Genomic DNA, 21,626 nt, shown 5'->3' with positions numbered 1-21,626 from the left:
TTTCCTCTTACATTTGACCTCTCAAAGTGTAACACCTCACATTTTTCTGGATTGAGCTCCATCTGTCATTTCTCTCCCTGCACATCCAATTGGTCCACATCCCACTGAATCTTTGACAACCTCCCTCGCTATCCACAACTCTGCTTATTTTTGTGTCATCAGCAAACATACTGATCAGCCCACCAATATTTTGTCCACAAACAGGTCTCAACACTGATCCTTTTGGAACACCACTGGTCAGACCTTCATTCAGAAATAACACTCCTCTACCACTACCCTCTGTCTTCAATGGCCAAGCCAACTTTGAATCCAATCTACGAGGTCTCCATGGATCCTATGTACCTTGCAGAAAAGATTAAGGAAAGCAGAAAAACACCAAACTTAAAAATTAAATAATAGCTCAAAAAAAATAACATTCTTGATAATCAGAATTAGGTAATGCTTTCTTATAGGTTCAAGTCCTTGTAGAACTTGCCATGAATGTCTAGGTTGACACTCCAGGACTGATGAATGCTACTGTATCAGAGTTGCCATTTTTCATCCGTGCGTCTGCTCGTTCAGCTGAATTTAAAGTGTGCGTCTGCTCGTGCACGTCTTAAAGCAGAGACCAAAAACCAGGAGGATTGTACAGTCAGTCAGGCACTTCAAGCAAAGCCTTTCCACAACACAGGATCTCAAGTTTTTACCCTCTAGGTAACCCTCTACCCTTATGTTGTGACCTCAGACCCAACTGAATCAAAGAAAACTTCAAACTTGCCCTTAACCATTCACTTTATAGATTTATATGTACTAGTTCTTTCCATCATTTATCAATCTTTAAAATTGGTCTTATTTCAGCACATTTTAAGCAGGAAACCCCCTTACCGTTCTTCCAAAAGACAAGGAGAAAGTGCAATCATAATGGAGCAATCCTTGGCTGTTGTAGCAACCCTATACTGATGTATCTGTATACAAAAAAAATCATTTTCTGGTCATGACAGATGTTAGATTCACAATATTAAATGCCATAACTTTTACATCAGTGTTCTAAAAGGACTATCTGTCTAAATAACTAATCATAGGGTCCCTATATAAGAAATCTAAGCCATATGAACAGTATGGAGAACAGTGTCCAGCTGAATTGTGAACATTCTTTTCAAGAAACTGTTGTCAGTACCACCAGTGTTTAGCTATCAAAACAGAAGTCCTGAACTTTTACTCAAGCACTACAAAATGCAGAAGCCTAGACATTACCAAAAAACTCAACAGGTCAAGTCTGTCAGTTAATTCACTACTGAACTTCTCTTGGCAGATTACGTCTTGCAATGAAAGTAACAAACAGAATTTGCACCAGATAAGGGCCAGATTGACAATCCAGTTCAATACTTGGGCATTTCACAATTTCATCTTGCATGAGTAAGCCTCAAGAAACATTTGATGCTGGAGTCCAGTGAAGGATTGCCAACTTCCTGCAGTTTTCTAACAGCTACACTGGGAAATCTGGGCATTGAACAGGCACCAGATTATTTCAATAAGTTCTAGGGGAGTCAGGAAAATGTAATGTAATTTTAAAAAACAAACATATTTCATTAACTAGCCAGATGAAGGGTCTCAATCCAAAATGTTGCCTATCCATTTGCCTCCACGATGCTGTGTGACCCGCCGAATTCCTCCAGCTTCTTGTTTGTTGCTCCAGATTCCAGTACCTGCAGTCTCTGGTGTCTCCCTATCACTGAAGCTTGTTCGCTTAAGTTTTCAAGCAACCAACAGCAACATTTTATATGGGAAACCCCCTCAGCAATATGCAGAAGTAAAAGGGCAAGAACTAAAATCACAATTAAGTTAATTTGATAAGATTTAATAAGTGAAAAAGCATAATTATCAACATGTTAACATTTTGGTACAAAAGGAATTAAACTAACAGGACTACACCAGTGACCCAAAACCCACCTAATTTTTGCTGTCAGTTCCAAAAACAAGCACAGGTCAGCTTGTCTGAACATTCCTGCTCAGTCAGTGATGAGCTTCAGCTTCACCATTAGAGTCACCATAGAATCCAGCAGCAAAGCATAAACATACCAAGTGAGGGACCAGATACACTTTCCATACTTCAGCTTTACGTCAGATCCCATTCATTTGAGTGGGAAGAACCAACTTGATTGAAAACTTACATTCAGATAAATGGTTTGTTCTTTTTTGCCCCTTTAACTTGAGTTTTAAAGTAGATTTAATTTAATTATTTTTAAAACACCTTTTGAACTCCAAGTGTCTTTAAACTAAGAGGTATAGTAAAAACATGTTAAAAAGTATCTTTGACAGCAGCAAGGATTGGAGGACATTTGGACCCATAGCAACATAAAAAGTAAATGTGGGATGACAGCCAGATAGTCTAATCTGTCCCATTAATTCTCCAACAATCAACAGAAATTCACTTTACTTTAAAAAAAAGTTTAATTCCATTTGACACTCTACACAAAAACATTAATTTTACCTTTCGGGCTGCATAGTCCACTGTTTCATCATCTTGTGAAAGATCTGATAGACTTTCATAAAAAGATTCATTGTAAGGACCATCTAAATGTAACCTACTCCTGCAGAGGGACAAATGGAATTAACAGTTAATTAAGTCAATACTATACTAGATGAAAATTTGCATTAAATCCCCTCTTGACCAGTAATAACAATCGCGCCTTTCTCAATGGTTTCTTGTTAAGGAAATAAGAGCAAATGCTAGAAACACATAGTAGGTCAAGCAGCATCTGAGGAAAGAGAAACAGAGTTAATATTTTGGGTCATCTGAACATTCTGACAGAAGATCTTTGACCCAAAATGTTAACTCTGTTTCTCTTTCCATACACGCTGTGCCTGCTGAGTGGTCCCATGTTTTTGTTTTTATTTCACATTTCCAGCACCTGCAATTTTTTTTTGCCTTTATTAACAAGGAAACCTGTAGATGGAGCATTAATCAGTTAATTGCTGCTGGTGTCCTGTCTCTGACGTCAGGCAGTGGTGGCAGGAGGGGGAAGTATGGCGTAGTTTCTGGTCAAGGAATTGAACAAATTTGCGTAAAAGCATAAATAAAAACAGAAAATGTTCAAATCATCTAGCAGGTCAGGCAGCATCCTGTAGAAAGAGATACAAAGTTAATTTTTCAGGTCGAACAACATTCATCAGAATTAGTAAAGTGAGAAAACAAGATTAGCTTTAAGTTGCAAGAAGGTAGGAGGGGGTGGATGGGGCAATAGACTGAGGCCAGATGACCAAGGTGATCCCAATGTTTACAGAGCCAATTGGTTGATAGTTACTGGCGGAAGTTAGAAAAACAAAACACATCTTCCAAAACCAGTCACATCTTCCTTTCTACCTCCCTTTCTGCTTTCCACAGAAGTCAGACAGAGATATTACAAACAATGCTTTCACATGATTTCAAATTGTGGATAATTATTACTATATCTCATTTACGCAGCAAATTAATCAGATTAATACAAAAACAAAGATTAGCTTTAAAGACAACAACTTCTCAATATCCCCTTAAAATTCACAAAACTGAACTGAAACAGGAGTATTCTATGGCAACCAAATGTATTGTCCAAAAACCATCTTGTCTGCAGATTTGAGTAGGCAGATAAAATGTTTTATTCCTGGAATAATTGTACGACATGTATAGACGGTTAAGCAATACAACAATCCAATTCTTATAGTAAATGCAAACACCCAAAATGATAATTTTTAGTAATAGTTCTAGGGCATCCCCCCAAAAAAACTTGCCGCACTTTTCTGGTGCCAGTCAAAACGAGGAATGACATTACTAGACTGGACTTGAAAAATACTTCTGGACTGAGCCAATCCACAATTAAAGATAATGTTGGCTGAAATATGAGACAAATAAAGTTAGGGAGGAATCCTTAGTCACGTGTAAAAGGATCATTTAGTGAAATTATTTATTCAACCAATAGTTTTCATGTGTTTTATGGTTGGTAGTTCACAAACTTATTACTTGGAAGATTAGCAGAGCACAGCCTTCAAGTGCTGCCTGGACCACTTCAGCAATCACATTTATTGATACAACCTCAAAATATTAATTAATTTGCAAATAGCAACAATATTACTCTGTTAGCATGTTATTATCAAAACTTCAAAGAATGATTTAGGGATGGGAAACAGACGCTGCTCTTGCCAGCGGCATCCAGTCCCCAAGATGGAATTTCTTCGAATTTTAGTCCTACAGCACCCTCGGGTGGTCAGCATTGGACACACAGGTAACTAAAGATTACAAAGGAGCTAACTGCTAGATTTACCAAATAGACAAATACTAAAGATAAATATCTAACACTTGAGACTAGAACAATCTTTTATCCACAATTGAGGAGCAATCTTGATTGAAATTGATGCTAAGTGGAAAATATTGCATTTTGGATAAAGTAGCCTGCGAGTTTCTATAAATATTGGTGTACAGAGCATTGCAAATGATATGGAATGACATGCTTTCATATTAAATTATGCAGACAGATAATGAGTGGAAAGAATTCTAACCTCAAGAGGGAGTTGTACCAATTACATGGAAAGGCTTAGATATGACATATGGATCCAAACATTGATAGTACTGCACACTGATGATGTAAAATTAGACATTGAAAGTGAAAGAGTCCAATTTTAGGTCTTCCATCAACAGGGAATAACAGTCTATGGCCAGTGCAAGAGAGCAATGTGAAATCTTACTGATCCACTTCACAAAATAAATAACTGTAAAATAAATGACCCCATTCTCTTCCACATACCCCTACAATTACATCATATAATTCCAACTAACCTGTCTTTGGGAAATTCTTCTAAGTGCTGTTGAACTCTCAAATATAAAGGATAAATTCCATCTATGTCCATCATATCAAGCATCTGCACTTGAAGGATCCGAGAAAGAATACAGTCTTTTGGCAAGCCAGAGTTCTCCATGGCGTGAATATCTGGAAGCATATGAGATTTTGTTTTTCCCCAAAATTTATTAATAGAACAAACTAAATAGAAAAACTGTAAAATCAATTTTTATGGAGTTTAACAATCTTCCATTGCAAGTCACATTCTCCCTTATAACTTCATCCTAATAATGTTATTTATGAAAATCTTCAATGAATGCCCCTCATTGTTGAATGCTAAATAAAAGTACACCACATAGCCGAGAAGCACGATGATGCTGGAGGAACTCAGCAGGCCAGGCAGCATCCGTGGAGAAAAGCAGGCAGGCAGTCAACATTTCAGGTCAGGATCGTTCTTTAGGACTGAAAATAGGAAAAAGGGGAAGCCCAATATATACAGGAGGGAAAAGCAGTGCAGTGATAGGTGGACAAAAGAGGTGAGGCAGGTTGGGCACAAGGTGGTGATAGGTAGATGCAGGTAAGAGACAGTGATAATGATAAGAGAGTGGTATTACATAAGTTTTAATATGGACTAAAAGCACTTTTCTCATAACACAAATAAAAGTTTCTTTACCATACAGGAATATTTCTAATTCTAAATAATCTGAAAATGTGAAGCAAAGTTTGTCAGGAAGCCCATCAAGGTGGTGTTTCCAGAGAGCACGGCCAAGGTAGGAATGACTAATGGTGCAGGCAAAGAGGACAGGTGGTGCAAGTGAAATGTCTAAATTTAAGGCAAAGTGGCTTGGTACATGGCCTGAAACTGGCTATATTATCTTAATAAGGACACTGCTTCCATCTCTATAGGACTAGAATCATTGCTCAGGGTCAAAGAGGACTGTAACTCTCAATCCTTTTGAATGAAATCCCCATTTATTCAAACTTGGTTAAAAAGAAACAACGTGCTCCCACCCCACAACTACTTACAACATAACTAAGAGTGTAGCCAAGGATGGAATTAATTGGAAGCAAAGTCTGTGCAGATGAGCAAGATAATCACCTTACAAACATTAACAGGAGGAAATTGTGGCACACCCAAAACTGAATGTCAAACAGCCATATAATAACAACAATGGTATATGTAGAAGCTGATCCCATTTAAGCAGATGAGGAAGGGATCCATGGTAAAAGGCTTGAGGTCTAAAAGTAAATGGAACAAGGCAGGAAAGGTGAAGATACTCTGATTATAACTTTATAGGAAACAACTCAGGATTGTCCAACTGACTTGGGGTCTCCTGGAGAAAACTAATGAAAAATTGTTATAGATGAGCAATTCAAAAGCTATTGGAGGTAAAGGAAGAAATAATGTATCACCGTCATAAATGTCATTCATGGCATGTGCCATTGTCGTGTTGAGGGAAAGGATACAACCTGACTGTATGGACAAGAGCATTACTCAGCTGACAGAACTGGAATGAAGGATTTACTTAAAAGAAAAAAGGACATTGATGGCTTAATTATCACCAGAGGTCCTCAACTGACATCAACAATTAATTCACCCTGCAGAATGATAATTCTTCTGTAGGAACTACTGTATCCTGTATAAATATAGAAGGCAATGGCGATGTACAAAAACACCATGACCTGAAGGTGCCCCTCCAAGCTGCACATCACCCCGACTTGGAAATGTGCCTTCACTGTAGCTGGATCCAAGTCTTGGAAGTCCTGAACCCACTGTATAGTGAGAGCCCCTTCCACTAGGTGGAAGTGAAGAGTTACTTAATTAGCCCTAGATACAGCAACAGTCTATGTGGACTGGCCTATTGCTTTAAACCTAGTAGTATTAAAAGAAGTTCAGCTAGCCAGCTTGATATTTCTTTAGAAATAGCAAACATTATTTATGCCACGTGACATGCATAGAGTAGCTTAATGACATGGGTCAATTCTGTTAATCCAATCTTTTTGTACTGACAGCATAATAAGCACTTTATTTCTTAATCATGAAAGGTACTATTTTACATCACTTGCATAAATCTAGTTGGCTGAATTCATACAAGATACATCCAGAGGTAGGTACTGATACCAGTTTATAGCGACATCAACTGCCCAGTTAAACATCATTATGGGGTGACAGCATCCAGGAGAGCAAATATATGACAGCAGGCCCAGTTCAGCTGACTGGCCAATACCAAAATCCACACATTTTACTCCAGATTTAATTTGCAGGGTTATGTCACACTTAAAATGCACAGCAGAAGCAACTGACCATTACTTGAACATGCTTTAATATGGCAAATAGCACACAAGAGTAAAATTGGATATTGATGACAAATAAAAACTATAAAAATAGATTTTGCTCCAAGTTTCGCAAGGCAAGATGCAGAAGAATCTTTAAAGCTTTCAATGAATAAAGAATCTCAAGGATGCAGCCAAACAAAATAAATGAGATGGTTAAGGTTATTGGGATGAAAACTTAAGGGAGTGTTATCTTTGTTGGTCTCTTGTTAGTTGGTCTAGGCTAATTTATAATTGCAGCTGAGAATAAAGACCAAACACATAATTCAATCATACTCATCATCAAATAATAATACTTCTAACAAAAAAAAACTTACTATTTCTTAAAATGTCCCTGCGAAACTGACTCGCTTCACAGTGGCTCATTTCCTCTGAAATACGTGTTCTCTTCATATCACCCGTCCTGCAAGAGTCTGCATTGCTCAACAAAGCCGTTGTTATTACTTGAATCAGTTCAGTGATAACAGTTCGGGTACACTGTGGTCCATTAACCACACCATTAGTGGGGAAGAAGTACACTTTCAAATGATTAGCAAGTTCATTCAGATCCATCAGACAGTCCTGGTCATCTTTACAGCCAAATATCAACTCTCCATTCTTCATGAGTTAGTCATTTTGTTGAGACAAGGAGAAAGGGAGAAGTTGAGACAAAATAAAAGTGAAAAATTACAATGCAAATACAGAAGGCAAATAATGCATCTCAATAGATATTTCAACAGCCATTCAAATAAGGGTCAACGGTGAAGTATTTCAAACAGTGCATTGTTAGTCATTAAATAACAACTTTTGGTTGTGGATAATTTCTTATTTTGTGCGTTCCAGGTTTCCTTATTCTATATAAGAACATTTATTTCAAATTATATGCAATTAAATATGAACTAGTAAATACTCAAAGCATTCCAACATCTTCTATTTCTGTAACTGAAACAAGTTTCTCCACAAGAGTTGAACACTACACACAAGTGGACCGTGCCATATTCACTCTAGGTATGGAGGAATTTCAATATCCAAACTTGCAGACTTTTTTTTAACCTTCAGGTTAAATGTGGAGATGGAAATAAGGTAACCAATGAATGCATTATGCAGTACTTCTAATCAGTGAGAGAAAAGGTGAGCAAGCAAACTCAATCTGAAATTTAGTACTGCAGTCAACTTTAATGTGTTGAATATAATTTACAATTTTAATCAATGGTTCAAATATCTGCCTGCATGTGGCAGTTACTAGACAAGTAATTACCTGAATAGGTGGTAATTACTGTCAGCAGGGAGTGAGTCAGCAGTTTTCAAACTTGGGTATGGTTTAAATGTTGAAGCTGGGTCACTGACAGCATTTAAGTGTCCAGATGAACACTTGAATTGCTTAGGCATAGAGTGCTATGGACCAAATGCTGGGTGATAGGGTTAATATGGAAGGGTGCCCACTGGTCAGCATGGACAAATTGGGCCAAATGGCTGTTTCTCTGCTGTACAATTCTATGATTCTAAATCATATAATAGGAAAGAGACTTTGCTGATGTACAATGAACTAGTTGTGGGTGGGAATGATATGAGATAAACATTGTTCTCTGAAGAAATAAGCAGGTACCCCAAAGGCTGTTCCACCTGTCATCAGGATTACGGACAACTCCATGGTACATGTGTGAAGAGCAATTCCTTCAATACAGTATTTAATTTTTTTGGAGATGTTTATAATGTGTTTTTAAAACTTTTTTTTAAACCCCTCACCTAATGCAAATCTTTTTTAAACATTATTTTACTTTCTGCACCCTATTTGACATTGAAATCACTAATCCAAATTGTTTTCTGAATTACGGATTATTTAGGGGGATACAATGCTGTTCACATGAATTCCGTATGGCTTATAAAGGACACCAAATCATTTTGATGTCAAATTCATAACAAATTGCTGTGCAAAGCCTCAAACAGAACTGAAAATCTAGAACAGTTTTGTTCAGTTGTAGTAAATTCTAGCTCATTAATTTCATTACCCTTTGCACATATCATTTACAAGAGTTCCCCCAGCTTGCCTGCCTATAATAAAACACAAGTTGTTGACTTTCCTCTCAAATGTGAGCAAGGCAGTTTCACAATAACAGATGACTAACGAAAAGGCCCAGAATCAGGCCATAGTTGAATATGAATAACTAAGCAAAGTTCTTATCTAATGGTTCTGCTTAAAGCTAGCAAGATGTAATTACAAATGATATGCAAAGGAATGTTTCAAACATGTCTAACATCTTGGCTGGGAGGAATTTATCTTATTTTACCTGTCTCCCCGTCACTGATAAGCTAAATGGGAAAAATTTAATGAAACAAGCAACTAGTGTGAACTGTTCACCAGCCCCCAAATATAAGGTGTATTAAGTGGTCAGTTGTGAGGGAAAGAAGCCGAGCTCTCACTCATGTTATATTAAGCTTCTATCCTGATCAGCTCAAGTAGGCAACTGCACATACACTAGCAGCTACAATGACTGAAATGTCAGGAAGACAACCATCTGTGCAGGCTGCTGAGGAGACCAAACTGTTCCAACAATGCCCATAAATGATTTCACATGTTTGTAGTTATCAATGAACTGCTTATTATCCCTCAACTGATTGGCTAACCAGGGACCAGTGAAAAAAATTTAAATCTTACAAACCTATATCATGAGCTAGGATTAATCTTTCAGAGGTAATTACATTTGTTCTGTCTTCAATACACTTTAAACCAAGTACAACAATTTACCTTAAAAATCTTTAAATTGTTCTGAGGCTCCTGCAACAAACTTTTCAAGGCTATGTACATTCGCTGTTTATTCCTGTAAAGTACATATACTTTAATTACACAAATTACATTTCTAAAAATAATTTTTGTGCCAATGATTCCTTAAACAAGTATAGACATCCAACAAACCCAAGTACAATTTTAATTCAAAGTATTTTTTTGATTGCTGTAAAAGTTATTAATACTTTAGTAGCTTTTAAATGGCCCTGACACTGAGACTATGATAGCATGCATTTAAAGATATTAAAATGTAATAATAAATTAAAAACACATCAATATTAAACTAAAGCAATTTTTCATTGATCCAGCAGCAAGGGCTCCACCACTGCAATGAGTCTGGAGCGGAACGAACTGACAGACTCAGCCTTCCCAATATGTCATTAGGCTTCTTCAACTGCTAAATGGCAATCCAGCCTATTAGAATGGGAATGGATCATCAGTTCTTCAGTCTTGTTCCAGCATTCAATTAGATCATGAATGAACAGATCTGGTATTCCTCAACCTATTTCTCCTTGTCATTAACATCACTATCCTATCTACATGGTTGACAGTGGTGCAGCAGTTGGTGCTGTTGCTACACAGTTAAGAGTGATCTGGTTCTGATTCTGCCCTTGAATGGGTGTGTGTGGCATGTGTGGGTGCGCATATTCTCCTTATGATTATGTGGATTTCCACCTGGTGTTCTAGTTTTGTCCAATATATGCTGTAGTTAATTGGCTAATGTAAAATTATCAATAATGTAAGTGGATGGCATAAAAATTGGGGGGGGGGGGGGGGGGTTTAAAAGAATTCATGGGTGTATAAAAATGAACAGGTGACAGGAAATAAGGAAACGAATGGGATTGATGGAAATGCTCCAAGAGCCAGCATGAAGGAGTTGATGGACTAAATAGTCTCCTTCTACGTCATGGGAAATATGAGATAACCGAGAGAAATGAGAGGCAAATTTCACTGAAGTTGAAACAAGACTGCTCTTCAATCCTTCTCAGTAATCAAAAGAAAAATAACATTTTGTAATATCTATCCAAAAAAAATGCATCTGATTATAAAAGAACATGCATCTTACCCTGAAAAAAGGTCAAGAGGACAATATTTGCTAATCCTCTTCCATTTTCCATTAGCCACCTTTTAAAAAGAAACATGGTTAGACCCCAAAATATCAAAATCAATAGATACTGTCTACTCAAGTGATTCAATACAAAATGTGAAGTTTTAAAGAATTTCAGAAAAATTACTTTAAAATTAATTTCAGTTTTACAACTAAGAATGCTTACTTCCAAAAGAATGATATGGCAGACATGCTGAAACTATTTCACTTTTGTCGATTATTGGAAGAAACAATATGAAAATACAAAGGAAACAGAAAATGCTGCAAAAACTCAGGTTGGGCAGCATCTGTGGAAAGAGATCCAGTTAACACTTCAGGCTGAAGGCCCCTAATCGTAACTGAGAAAGCAAGTTTGTCTAGGTAGCAGAGGTGTGGAAGAGTATGGATAGAACAAAGGGAATATCTGTCACAGAGTGAATGATGTAACCATTAAGTAGACAGTTAAGCTCCTTTGTCTGTGTAACATGTTGCTAATGTTGTGATGTCTGGGTAATGTATATATGACCCATGGGGACATGTCCAGCAGGCCAAATTTATAAAAAGGAAAAAAAGGAAAGAGGAATAGCAAGCAAAAAATGGTCAGTACTGATACAAACAAAGAAAGAACAAGTTATGTGCAGTTGAAGAATTACGACATGCTTTCTCTTTTTCAGTTCTGATGAAGGATCTTCAGACCGAAACATTTACTATTGTTTATTTTTCCACAGATGCTGCCTAATCTGCAGAGTTTTTCCAGCATTTTGTTTTTATTTTGGATATCCAGCATCTGCATTTTTCCCCCATTTTCAGATAATGCAAAGGATGGGGCAAGGGCAAAACTTTAGGGCCAATCTGGATGAAAGAACATTGCAAAATGGATTTCTGCATCTGTATTTATCGGATATAAAACCAGATTCACTTAGAAAAAAAAGCAGTATACACAGCCACCTCAAAGTGCCTATCATAGGTAGTCAATGCAAACAGCTTTGATTGCTGCCCTGATCACTGTTTCCTATGGCTCAAACTACTTAGTTCAAACAAACATTTCCCAACTACCTTCACTTCAAATTGAGAAATACATTTTCCACTTATTTTATCCATCTCCATTCTTACATATTGAAAAGATATTTGCTTTAATAAATTCTTATGATTAGATACTACTGCAAGTCCAGTTTCACATTAAGTGTTGAACACAAAAACAAAATTTGGAGCAGCACACCGTACGGCACCAAGTCTACTCTGCCCATCAAGGAGATCATGACTGCTTAGGGATCACCTGATTCAGTTTGGGACAAGTGTCCTGCTTTAAACTGCATAATTGGTGGGAAGGATTGAAAATGGGTGGGATGGACGGTGCAAGTTCAGGCAAGAGGCAATTTACAAAGTTAAATAGAAAGGACAAGGCAACAAAGGCAAAATGGGTAATAATAACAACTAGATTATGACAATAATGGAGTGTACCTTGTATTTCTATTCTCTGGTTGGAATGTGACAAGAATGGAAAGCATCAAAGGAACAAAATTAATAGCTCTTTCACTGTTCATCATTCTACCTGTTAAATTATTTGATAGCCATTATTGGGGCACAGTTACAAGGTGCAGTGCTGGCTACTGACGTCAACATTTCAGAAGGGTTGGCAGACAAGAGAAAGAGACAGAGCAGCTATATTAATGAAGGATAAGATTAGAGCAGGTGAAAAATTATTTTGATCAGCAAATCAAGATGTAACCATGTTTGGGTGGAGATTCAAAAAAATAACAAAAGGTAGCAAGTCAGTGGTAAAAGTAGCCTCTCAGCACCCATGCTGTGGAATGGAGTTTAAAATCAAGAAACAACAGAAACTGAAAGAAAGTTGTTGCAAAAAAAATCTACGTACAGATTAATCTTCAAATAGATTGGACAAATCAACTTAGCAAAAGTTGGAGCCACACACACACAAAATGCTGGAGGAACTCAACAGGTCAGGCAGCATCTATGGAGGGAAATAAACAGTTGACGTTTCGGGTCAAGACCCTTCATCAGGATGCCAGCAAAAGTAGGCATGAAGGAAAATTTGCATCTTTTTATGGGACATCAACATTGTGCAACTAACTGGGTATCAGGCTTTTTAGATCCAGTCAGGTGTAATGAGATAGAAATGATCCTCCGGGGGAAAACTGAATCTGAGATGGAAAAACTCAAGTGTGAAACTAGAGTCTAATCTTAAATAAAGGCAATTACAAAGATAGAAAACTATAGTTGGGAAATAAACTGAAAGGCAAGATTATAGAAAAGTAGTAATAGACATTTTAACATATTTCTCAACACATATATAATAAATATATTCCATTAAGAAATAAAGAAAATCAAATTCAAAAAAAAATAAATAATGTTGTGAAGATTGATGGCAAACCAGAAGAGAATTTTCAAAACAAGTAACAATGACTAATAAAATGGAAGAAAATGGATGAGTAAGCGCACAAGAAATATAAAAACTAGACAGCAAGAGCTGCCACAAATGCACATAAAAGGGAAGAATAGTGGTTAAGACTGTGAAACTGAACAAATACTGTCTCTAAGGCTGTTATTCTCCACAAAGGGAAATGATGAGATCACATCAGCAACATTGTGACAGTACTAGCCTCCTTATTTAAGGAAAAATACAACTGTATTGGAAGCAGTTCAGAGAAGGTTAACTAGACTAACATCAGAAAGCAAGAGTAAGTTGTCTTATTAGGAAAGGTCAGACATGCTAGGCTTGTATCATGAGTTTGGAAGAGCAAAAGGCAATCTAAATGAAAAGATCCCAAGGGATACTGACAGGGTGGATGTGCAGAGGATGTATCCTCTCTCACACGAATCTAGAACTTTGTGGTCACCGTCCAAAAATTAGACAAGAGCATGGGGAAATGTTTACTTTGAGAGAGTTTCAAGTCTTTGGAACACTTCTTCAAAGGGTGACAGGAGAGTCTTTGAATATTTTTAGAGCAGAGATAGATATAGTTGATAAGCAAGGAGATGAAAGGTTAACCCAAGTAGACAGGAACATGGAGTTGAAGTTCTAACCCGATCAGCATTATTCTCAGTAAAATGGTGGAGTCAGCTTGAGGGTCCAAGCAATAAAACATATTCCCACAAGTACAGGTCCTTACCTTGTGCAAGAACCTGTTATGGCACCTTATCCAAACACTATGCATCTACCAGTTCCCTTTTATCTACCAGAGTTGCATCTTCAATGGAACTTAAAGTTTGTCTGACAGGACATGTTGACTCTGCCTAATTGCATTACAATTTTGAGGACCCAGTATCAATTCCCATTTCCTTAATGAAAGACTCTAGCATTCACTGGACATTGGACATTCAAATATTTGTTCAGAGACTCTGCTATTCCCTTATTACCATTAATTCCTTAAATCTGGAACTAACATACATTTGTTCCTCTCTTCCTTTCCATACAATTTCACGTACATATTTTCATAGACATAGTCTGACTGCCTTGTATTACTTGCTGGTTTACTCTCAGTCTATTTCCCCTTCTATCCTCTGAATCATTCATAGAACATAGAATAGTACAGCACAGAACAGGCCCTTCAGCCCACAATGTTGTGCCAATCTAATTAAATTGGTAATCAAATGCCCAACTAAACTAATCCTTTCTGCCTAAATATCCATATCCTTACATTTCCCGCATATTCATGTAGCCATCTAAGAGCCTCTTGAATGCCCCATCGTATTTGCCTCCACTACCACCCCAGGCAGTGCATTCCAGGCACCCACCACCCTGTGTAAAACAAAGTTGCCCAGCACATCTGCTTTGAACTTACCCTCTCTCACCTTAAATGCATGTCCTCTGGTAATAGACATTTCAACCCTAGGAAAACGATACTGGCTGTCTATCTATGCCTCTCATAATCTCATAACCTCTATCAGATCTCGCCTCAGCATTCACCGCTCCAAAGAAAACAACCCAACTTTGTCCAACCTCTCCTTATAGCACATGGCCTCCATTCCAGGCAACATTCTGGTAAACCTCTTCTGCACCCTCTCCAAAGTCTCCATATCCTTCCTAAAATGTGGTGACTGGAACTGAATGCAATACTCCAGATGCAGCCTAACCAGAGTTTTATAAAGCTGCAGCATAACTTCCCGACTCTCGAACTCAATGCCTCGACTAATAAAGGCAAACATGCCACGTGCCTTCTTTACCACCCTATCAACCTGTGTAGCCAGTGTATTCCTTGCTGGTTTGCACAATTTATCAATCTTCTGGCCCACTACTAACTTTTGCAACAATTTTGTTTTCAATTTGATATCATCCTTCATCTGTCAACACAGATGGATCATCCTTCTCATGAAGTACTCACTTTGTTCAGATCAACGAGATCTCCTTAAATGTCTGTCACTTCTCATCAACCATCTTACCTTTAATCTATTTTCAGAGTGCACTTTCAGCCAGCTCTGAATTCCAACTATCAAGAGTTTCTCATTCTTAAACTGAATGTGTACTTCTACGTTCTAATCACTTTTCCTCAGTGGATCCTTCACTCAGACATCATTATTTAAACCTGTACTATTACACGTGACCAGATCTAAATCAGCTTACTCCCCAATTGTTCTAAGAAAATATTCCCAAACTCTTCCCCGATATTATCTTTGCATTTTTCTCCAATTGACAAAATTAAAGTCGCCCTAAAAGTTGTACTACCTTTCTTCCAAACCCAGGTCATTTCTTTATGGATACTGTCCTACAGCATTTCTACTGTTAGACTATTATCTATATCCACACAGTGACTTTTTATTTCTTGTCTCTGTCCAAACTGATGCTACATCATGATCTTCTGAGACAAACTCATTTCTCACTGGTGCAGCTACCACCCTCTATTTACAGAGCAACACCTACCTCCTTTTTCCTTCTGCCAATACTTCCAAACTATTGCTGCATTCAGTTCTGACATCATGGCTATCAAATCACACTCACCTTGGTTTGTGCCATCAATTCTTCTGCCTTGTCATAAATGCTACATATATCAAATAAAGGGTCTTTCCTTTTTTCTTTATACCATCTTACCATATTGCGTTCCTAGTTGCAGGTGCACTCTTATGTCTGTTCAAACCCCCACTTCCAGTTCCTCAGGTCATCATTACTCATTTTGCTCCCATGTTTTGTCCTTTCTAAATTTTCCTTCATCCCCACTACAACCTTAATTGTTCTATCCGTCAAGACATCAGTGCCAGTCTGATTTAAGTGAAACATGCCCTAAGGGAGGAGGTCCCCCCTTCCCTTGTACTGGTGCCAGTGCCCCATGAATTGAACACATGTGAAATAAAAAGAGAAAACCCTGGAAACACTCAGTATTCAGGGAAAGAGAGTTAACATGAAGATGAAGATCCTTTGTCCAACTGTTTCTCTTTCCACAGATGCTGCAAGACCTGCATTTCCAGTATTTTGATGTTTATTTCAGATTTCCAGATTCTGCAGTTATTTTCAGTTGACCTATTACTCTGACACCAATGTCTGAAAAAAGCATTTAACTCTGATCTTATTGACCTCATGCCAAATTGCATGTAGCTCAGGTAATAATCCAAAGATCATCATTGTGATTCTGCTTTTTAGACTCCCACACACTTCCTCAGCAGAATCTTTTATTTTACAAAAAGAAATCTTGTCAATGGCACTGACATATAAATCACAAAAACTGTATCTTTCATCTCTCATCTCCAAGTTTCTCTCCAGTCCAAGGAGACATCCTTAAACCTGACACTTGGTGGGCAACACCAGACTCCCACTTGCAGATGCAAACAATTCTACAAACCCTCCAAGTATATTGTCTCCTACCATGAATACATTCCTTTTTACTACCCAAACTTGAATTCTCCCCTGCACTATAATGTTGTAGCAGTTCTCTCATCCTCCCTGCAATTCCAATTCTTATCCATAAAGATGCAAGAATTTCCCACCTGATGGACATGGAAGTGCTGTGACTAAACGAATGCTACCTTCTGGATCCAGCCAATTATAAATCCAAAATATGCAGTCAGCAGTTGAGCTCAAAGGAAGTTCTTAATAAAGATTTAAGAATCTGTGGCAATAACATCCCCATTTCTGGTGCCTGCTGCTATCAGGACAAGTGAAGTGCCTGCCATCCAACAGTTCTGATATCATCATTGATTGAGTATCCAATCATATTGAATAATTTTCTATTTTTACATTAGCACTGAGCAGATGGAGCCTTACTGTAGTTTGTAGGAAGCGGGGTTAGGTTACAGAAATGGACTTTTGGAGTTAACCCAAGGAGGATATCAGAATGAAGAAAATTACAAATCTGCAACTTAAAACCTGAAACTGTACTCTATCAAGTCATTTACAAATCCTAGGCAGACATGCAAAAATCAATTTCTGAACAACAATACTCACAAATATGGAATTATTTTATTTCTCAGAAATAGATTTTTAAAAAATACTAGTACCTTCAGATGCTGATGCATGCAATAACGACATACACGCCGTTTAATCTCCTTGGTAATGTGACTTGAGAAAGGGATAAATCCACATTTAGGCTGAAAGTAAAATGAAAACTTAAATAAACACAAGGACAGAGCAACAAAGGTCATTGGTATCCAAGAAAAATTTGGATGCATTAGAAGTAGAACTACTCAAGGCTGCAGGAGTACACCAAGTCCGACTTGGGAAAAAAAAACATACAAATGGCAAAAGTTACTATGGAAACCAAAAGAGAAAATCAACACTGTAAAAAGTAGAAAACAAGTATTTCCCACTACTATACGTAGCGCAGCTAGCCTGAAGTTATCAGATTTTACATTAATCTTTTGATGGAATTTTCTTAAGCATTCACCGATTATAACAAATCCCAAGCTCAAATGATTAATTTTTGCAATCTCTTCAGATCTGTCTCATTTGTGAAGTCTGCCTTTACTAAGCATTCCAAGGTGTCATGAAGTGGTGATGGTCATTTTCTTGAATCACTTCTGTCCAGGTGGTCAAAGTGCCTTGGGTTGCGAATTAAGTGTCTCGATAGGTCACTCTATACCTAGTTAAGATTTGATTAGCAAGTTTATGAGTGCCCTCAAGGGCATCATAGAAATTTTTTTTTTAAAGTCACTGTGGCCCATAAACTTCACTGAAAGTAATTACAACAGATAATTCATGCAAGACATCCCAAGAATAACTAACAAAAAGTCACATTTTGCTTGAATCTAATTTTTTTTCCCATTGTTATTTGGCTTATACATTAAAATATCAGAATTGGGACATTTAGAGTTAAGGTTACTGAAAATACCATTTCTTAGCAGGAATGGAGAAAAATATGATAATCCTTGAACATTTTAAGCTATATAAATAATAATAGCCCACCGAAAATTATTCTGTGTTGATACATGGCAATTACCTTAATTTCTATACAGAGGGGTGGTCGTTTTTCCATTTGATGGGAGGTTTGGAACTTAGTGAGATCTGGAAGGCATAATGTATATCCACTGAAGGCATCCATTACTTTATTGCAACGTGATCCTGCAGAGTAAAATTAAGACATATTTCAAATTACTTATTACAATCTAAAATTATAATTTGATTTTTAAACACAACAGAAACTGTCATATTCAAAATTAATGAATATTAATAATAATCCATAAGTATATTTTGTGGTCATTGATGCAATCTTTAACACTATGAGATGAAAGTTTGGTAACCAATTAAGGAAAGTTAAGTACAAGTGATGGGTGAACAGGACAGAGTCATAAAGGTGTCCAGCAAAGAAACAGGCCCACTGCGTCTCTGCTGACCATCATGTTTATCTATATTCATCCCACTTGTCTGCATTAATTGCATATCCCTCTATGATCATGACTCCACCACAAAACATTGTTTCCCAGACACAAGAGCACATGAACACGAGTAGGAATAGGCCACACAGCCTCTCACCTCCTCTGCCATTCAATATGATTGTGGCTGATCTACCACAGGCCTCAACTCCTCCTTTGTGCCAGGTCCCCATAGCCCTCAATCCCCTGCTCTTGCAAATATCTACCTACTTCCTCTTTAAATATCCCCAATGATCTGGCTTTCACATACTGCCATGGTTAGAGAATTCCAGAAATTCACCACAAACAGTGAGAAGGTCCTGTGAACTTCAGTTTTAAGTTTCAGTTCAAGATTCTCCCACTCGTAGAAACATTTACCTTGTCATGCCCTTTAGGATCTTGTGTTTCAATAAGTTCACTCCTCATTCTTCTAAACTCCAATGAATACAAATCTAATTTATTTTGCTGCTCATGATAGGACAATCCTCCCATTCCAGAAGTTAGCCAAGTGAATCTCTTGTAGACCAAATGCAATGCCAGCACATCCAATACAAAAACTGGGCAGAGTAGAGGCAACCCCTGCGTTACAACCGTTCAGGTAACAGTAATTCACCCTTACTGAATTCATGAATCACTCCCCAAAAATTTGACATAAGGAATAAAATTTACTCTCACAGGATTTGTGAAAGAAGTAAACAAGTCCAAATTTCTTCCCCCCCACCCCCTCAAACTCTTGACGCATGCACAGACAATACAGCTTCGCGTTATGGAAAATTACAATACAGACTGCTTTCAGTAATGCCTGTACTCCAAATGTGGCCTCACCAGTGCCCCATACAATTGTAGCTTCCCCATTTCCAAACTCCAACCCCCTTGCAACAAAGGCCAATATATCATTTGTCTTTCTAACCACTTGCCTGCAAACAAGACAGTCACAAACCTAATATCCTCCAAACTTCCCTGCATAAACTCAAGATTTTGCAAACGCACAAAGTAGCACAAATGCCAGTTCCAGAATATCACTTCTAGAATACAATTTCATGGCCCAACATATTCCTTACTTTAACATCATTATCAAACCAGGTTCAACAAGGAATGCATAAGGATTTGCCAGGGTGCGAACCTGGTGAAGCTGCAAGGCAAGACTAAATATCAGTGAAAAGACTTCAGATTTTGGTGAGTGGGGATTTCGATGCAGAAGGGGATAAGTGTACTCTAATAGTTTCTTACAGCTAGAAGGTTAATATTGCTGTTACAGGCTTTTCAGAAAAAAAAGAGGGGGGGTTTTAAAAAAAAAGTAGAGGTACAGCATATTGACTCAAGAAACAAATCAGTTATGAGAAGGAGTGATGTGATAAAATGGTCATCAAATGAAAATCTGAGTTGAACCCATGTACAAAAAAAAAGGACCATTGGGACCAGACCACATTCTTAGGGAGATAGAAGAGCAAATTTGTAGCTAAATTTTAGAAAAGAGCAAAAGCAAGAGGGCAGTAGAATGAGGAATTTAAATTATCATAATTTTAACCAGGATACACTCAGCACAAAGATACAGAAGGCACAGAATTCCTAAACTGCCGTCAGGAGTACATTTTTAGCCAGTATGCAGCACACACAGCCAGGGAGGGAGCAATTCTGGATTTAGGGTTTTTTTTACAAATTTTAGGAGCATAAGTGGGAGAGCAGTTTTGTGGTAGTGATAATAACAGTTTGATTTAGTGGAGATGTGGAAAGAAAGGACATTGGTAAAATAGGACCATTTTTTCCTTTTGAATTTAAAGCCATCATGCTTTAAACACATCAAATCTCTGCTAAAAGAACCATCACCGCAGTTTCTTCCATTTACTTATTTAACCATAATCATTGAAAGCCTTTTAGTATCTTCTGCACACCAAGTTACACATCTTAATTTGGATAGTACTGGGGCCAAAAACATTTGAGAAGTTCAGCACAACTTCGTGACTTTTGTACTCCACCTATTTGAAAACCTCAGGATCCCAAATGCCTTAACCCCTTTATTCATCAATCCTACCATCTTCAAAGTTTTGTGCAGATGCATCCCTGGCTACCTAAAAGCATCTTCTTGTACTTAAATTGTATTACAAAACACATTTCATCTCTTCTCATTTCCCCTACTTAAATGCACCTCACTTATTTAATTTCATTTGCCTAGTGTCCAACCATTCTTCCAGCTTGTCTATTTTCCTGGTCTATTAATAATTAAATGTTTACTGCACTTCAACATTTAACATCACCTTCAATTTTCAAAAATACTCTTTTCAACTTCAAATCAACGCACAAAATCTGAGCCTTGAACAACTGCAGTGTCTCTTACTCCAGTCTTAAAAAATAACTAGTTATTACAGGTGCTTTCCTTAGTATAACTAATTTTATATGCGCGATATTACTGCTACCACTCTGCACTTAATTTTGTGCAGTGTTATTTTGTTAATATAGCATTTTATTATTCAAGCTTCTAAAGTCCATACTCAATATCACTGTATTGTCTTCACCAATACTCATTTACCTCCAAATATTTAAAATCCAGTTAATCATGCAAGATTTGCCCTTAACAAATTGATGTTGCCTCTTCTTTATTAGTCTACCCTATCAAATCAGTAGTTATTTTAGTGTCACTAAGTTAAACAGAGAACCTTGGACATGGAAGTTTGATGAGATATTCTGGTCTCTATTTAGGATATTAGCACTGAACATATTTACATGGTTGATATGAAAATTAGGAACTAACTCCAAATAGGAGGGCCTCTTTTCTCCAGCAAAGATGGTGGTGACCTAATTCAGGATTTTAAAATTATGAAAGGATTTTATTGAATATACCAAAGTGTTTTCACTC

At 37.4% G+C, this 21,626-nt stretch overlaps 1 protein-coding gene across 2 annotated transcripts in view; it reads right to left on the bottom strand.

Annotated features, from left to right (window-relative positions):
• The window catches only part of ippk (inositol 1,3,4,5,6-pentakisphosphate 2-kinase), a 49,291-nt gene that overhangs the window by 5,996 nt on the left and 21,669 nt on the right, over nucleotides 1-21,626 (bottom strand). For both annotated transcript variants that reach the window (XM_052018901.1, XM_052018900.1), the window contains 8 exons: nucleotides 18,361-18,482; nucleotides 17,423-17,512; nucleotides 10,955-11,013; nucleotides 9,850-9,922; nucleotides 7,442-7,721; nucleotides 4,790-4,940; nucleotides 2,471-2,570; nucleotides 865-944 (listed from right to left, as the gene is read on the bottom strand). In XM_052018901.1, coding sequence (XP_051874861.1) covers nucleotides 865-944; nucleotides 2,471-2,570; nucleotides 4,790-4,940; nucleotides 7,442-7,721; nucleotides 9,850-9,922; nucleotides 10,955-11,013; nucleotides 17,423-17,512; nucleotides 18,361-18,482 — 955 coding nt within the window. The remainder of the gene's footprint in view (nucleotides 1-864; nucleotides 945-2,470; nucleotides 2,571-4,789; nucleotides 4,941-7,441; nucleotides 7,722-9,849; nucleotides 9,923-10,954; nucleotides 11,014-17,422; nucleotides 17,513-18,360; nucleotides 18,483-21,626) is intronic.

Source organism: Pristis pectinata, chromosome 6 (assembly GCF_009764475.1).
Source record: "Pristis pectinata isolate sPriPec2 chromosome 6, sPriPec2.1.pri, whole genome shotgun sequence".
In the NCBI taxonomy this organism is placed as follows: domain Eukaryota; kingdom Metazoa; phylum Chordata; class Chondrichthyes; order Rhinopristiformes; family Pristidae; genus Pristis; species Pristis pectinata.
The sequence above is the reverse complement of the archived record's forward strand: the minus strand, read 5'-3'. Positions and strand labels throughout refer to the sequence as shown.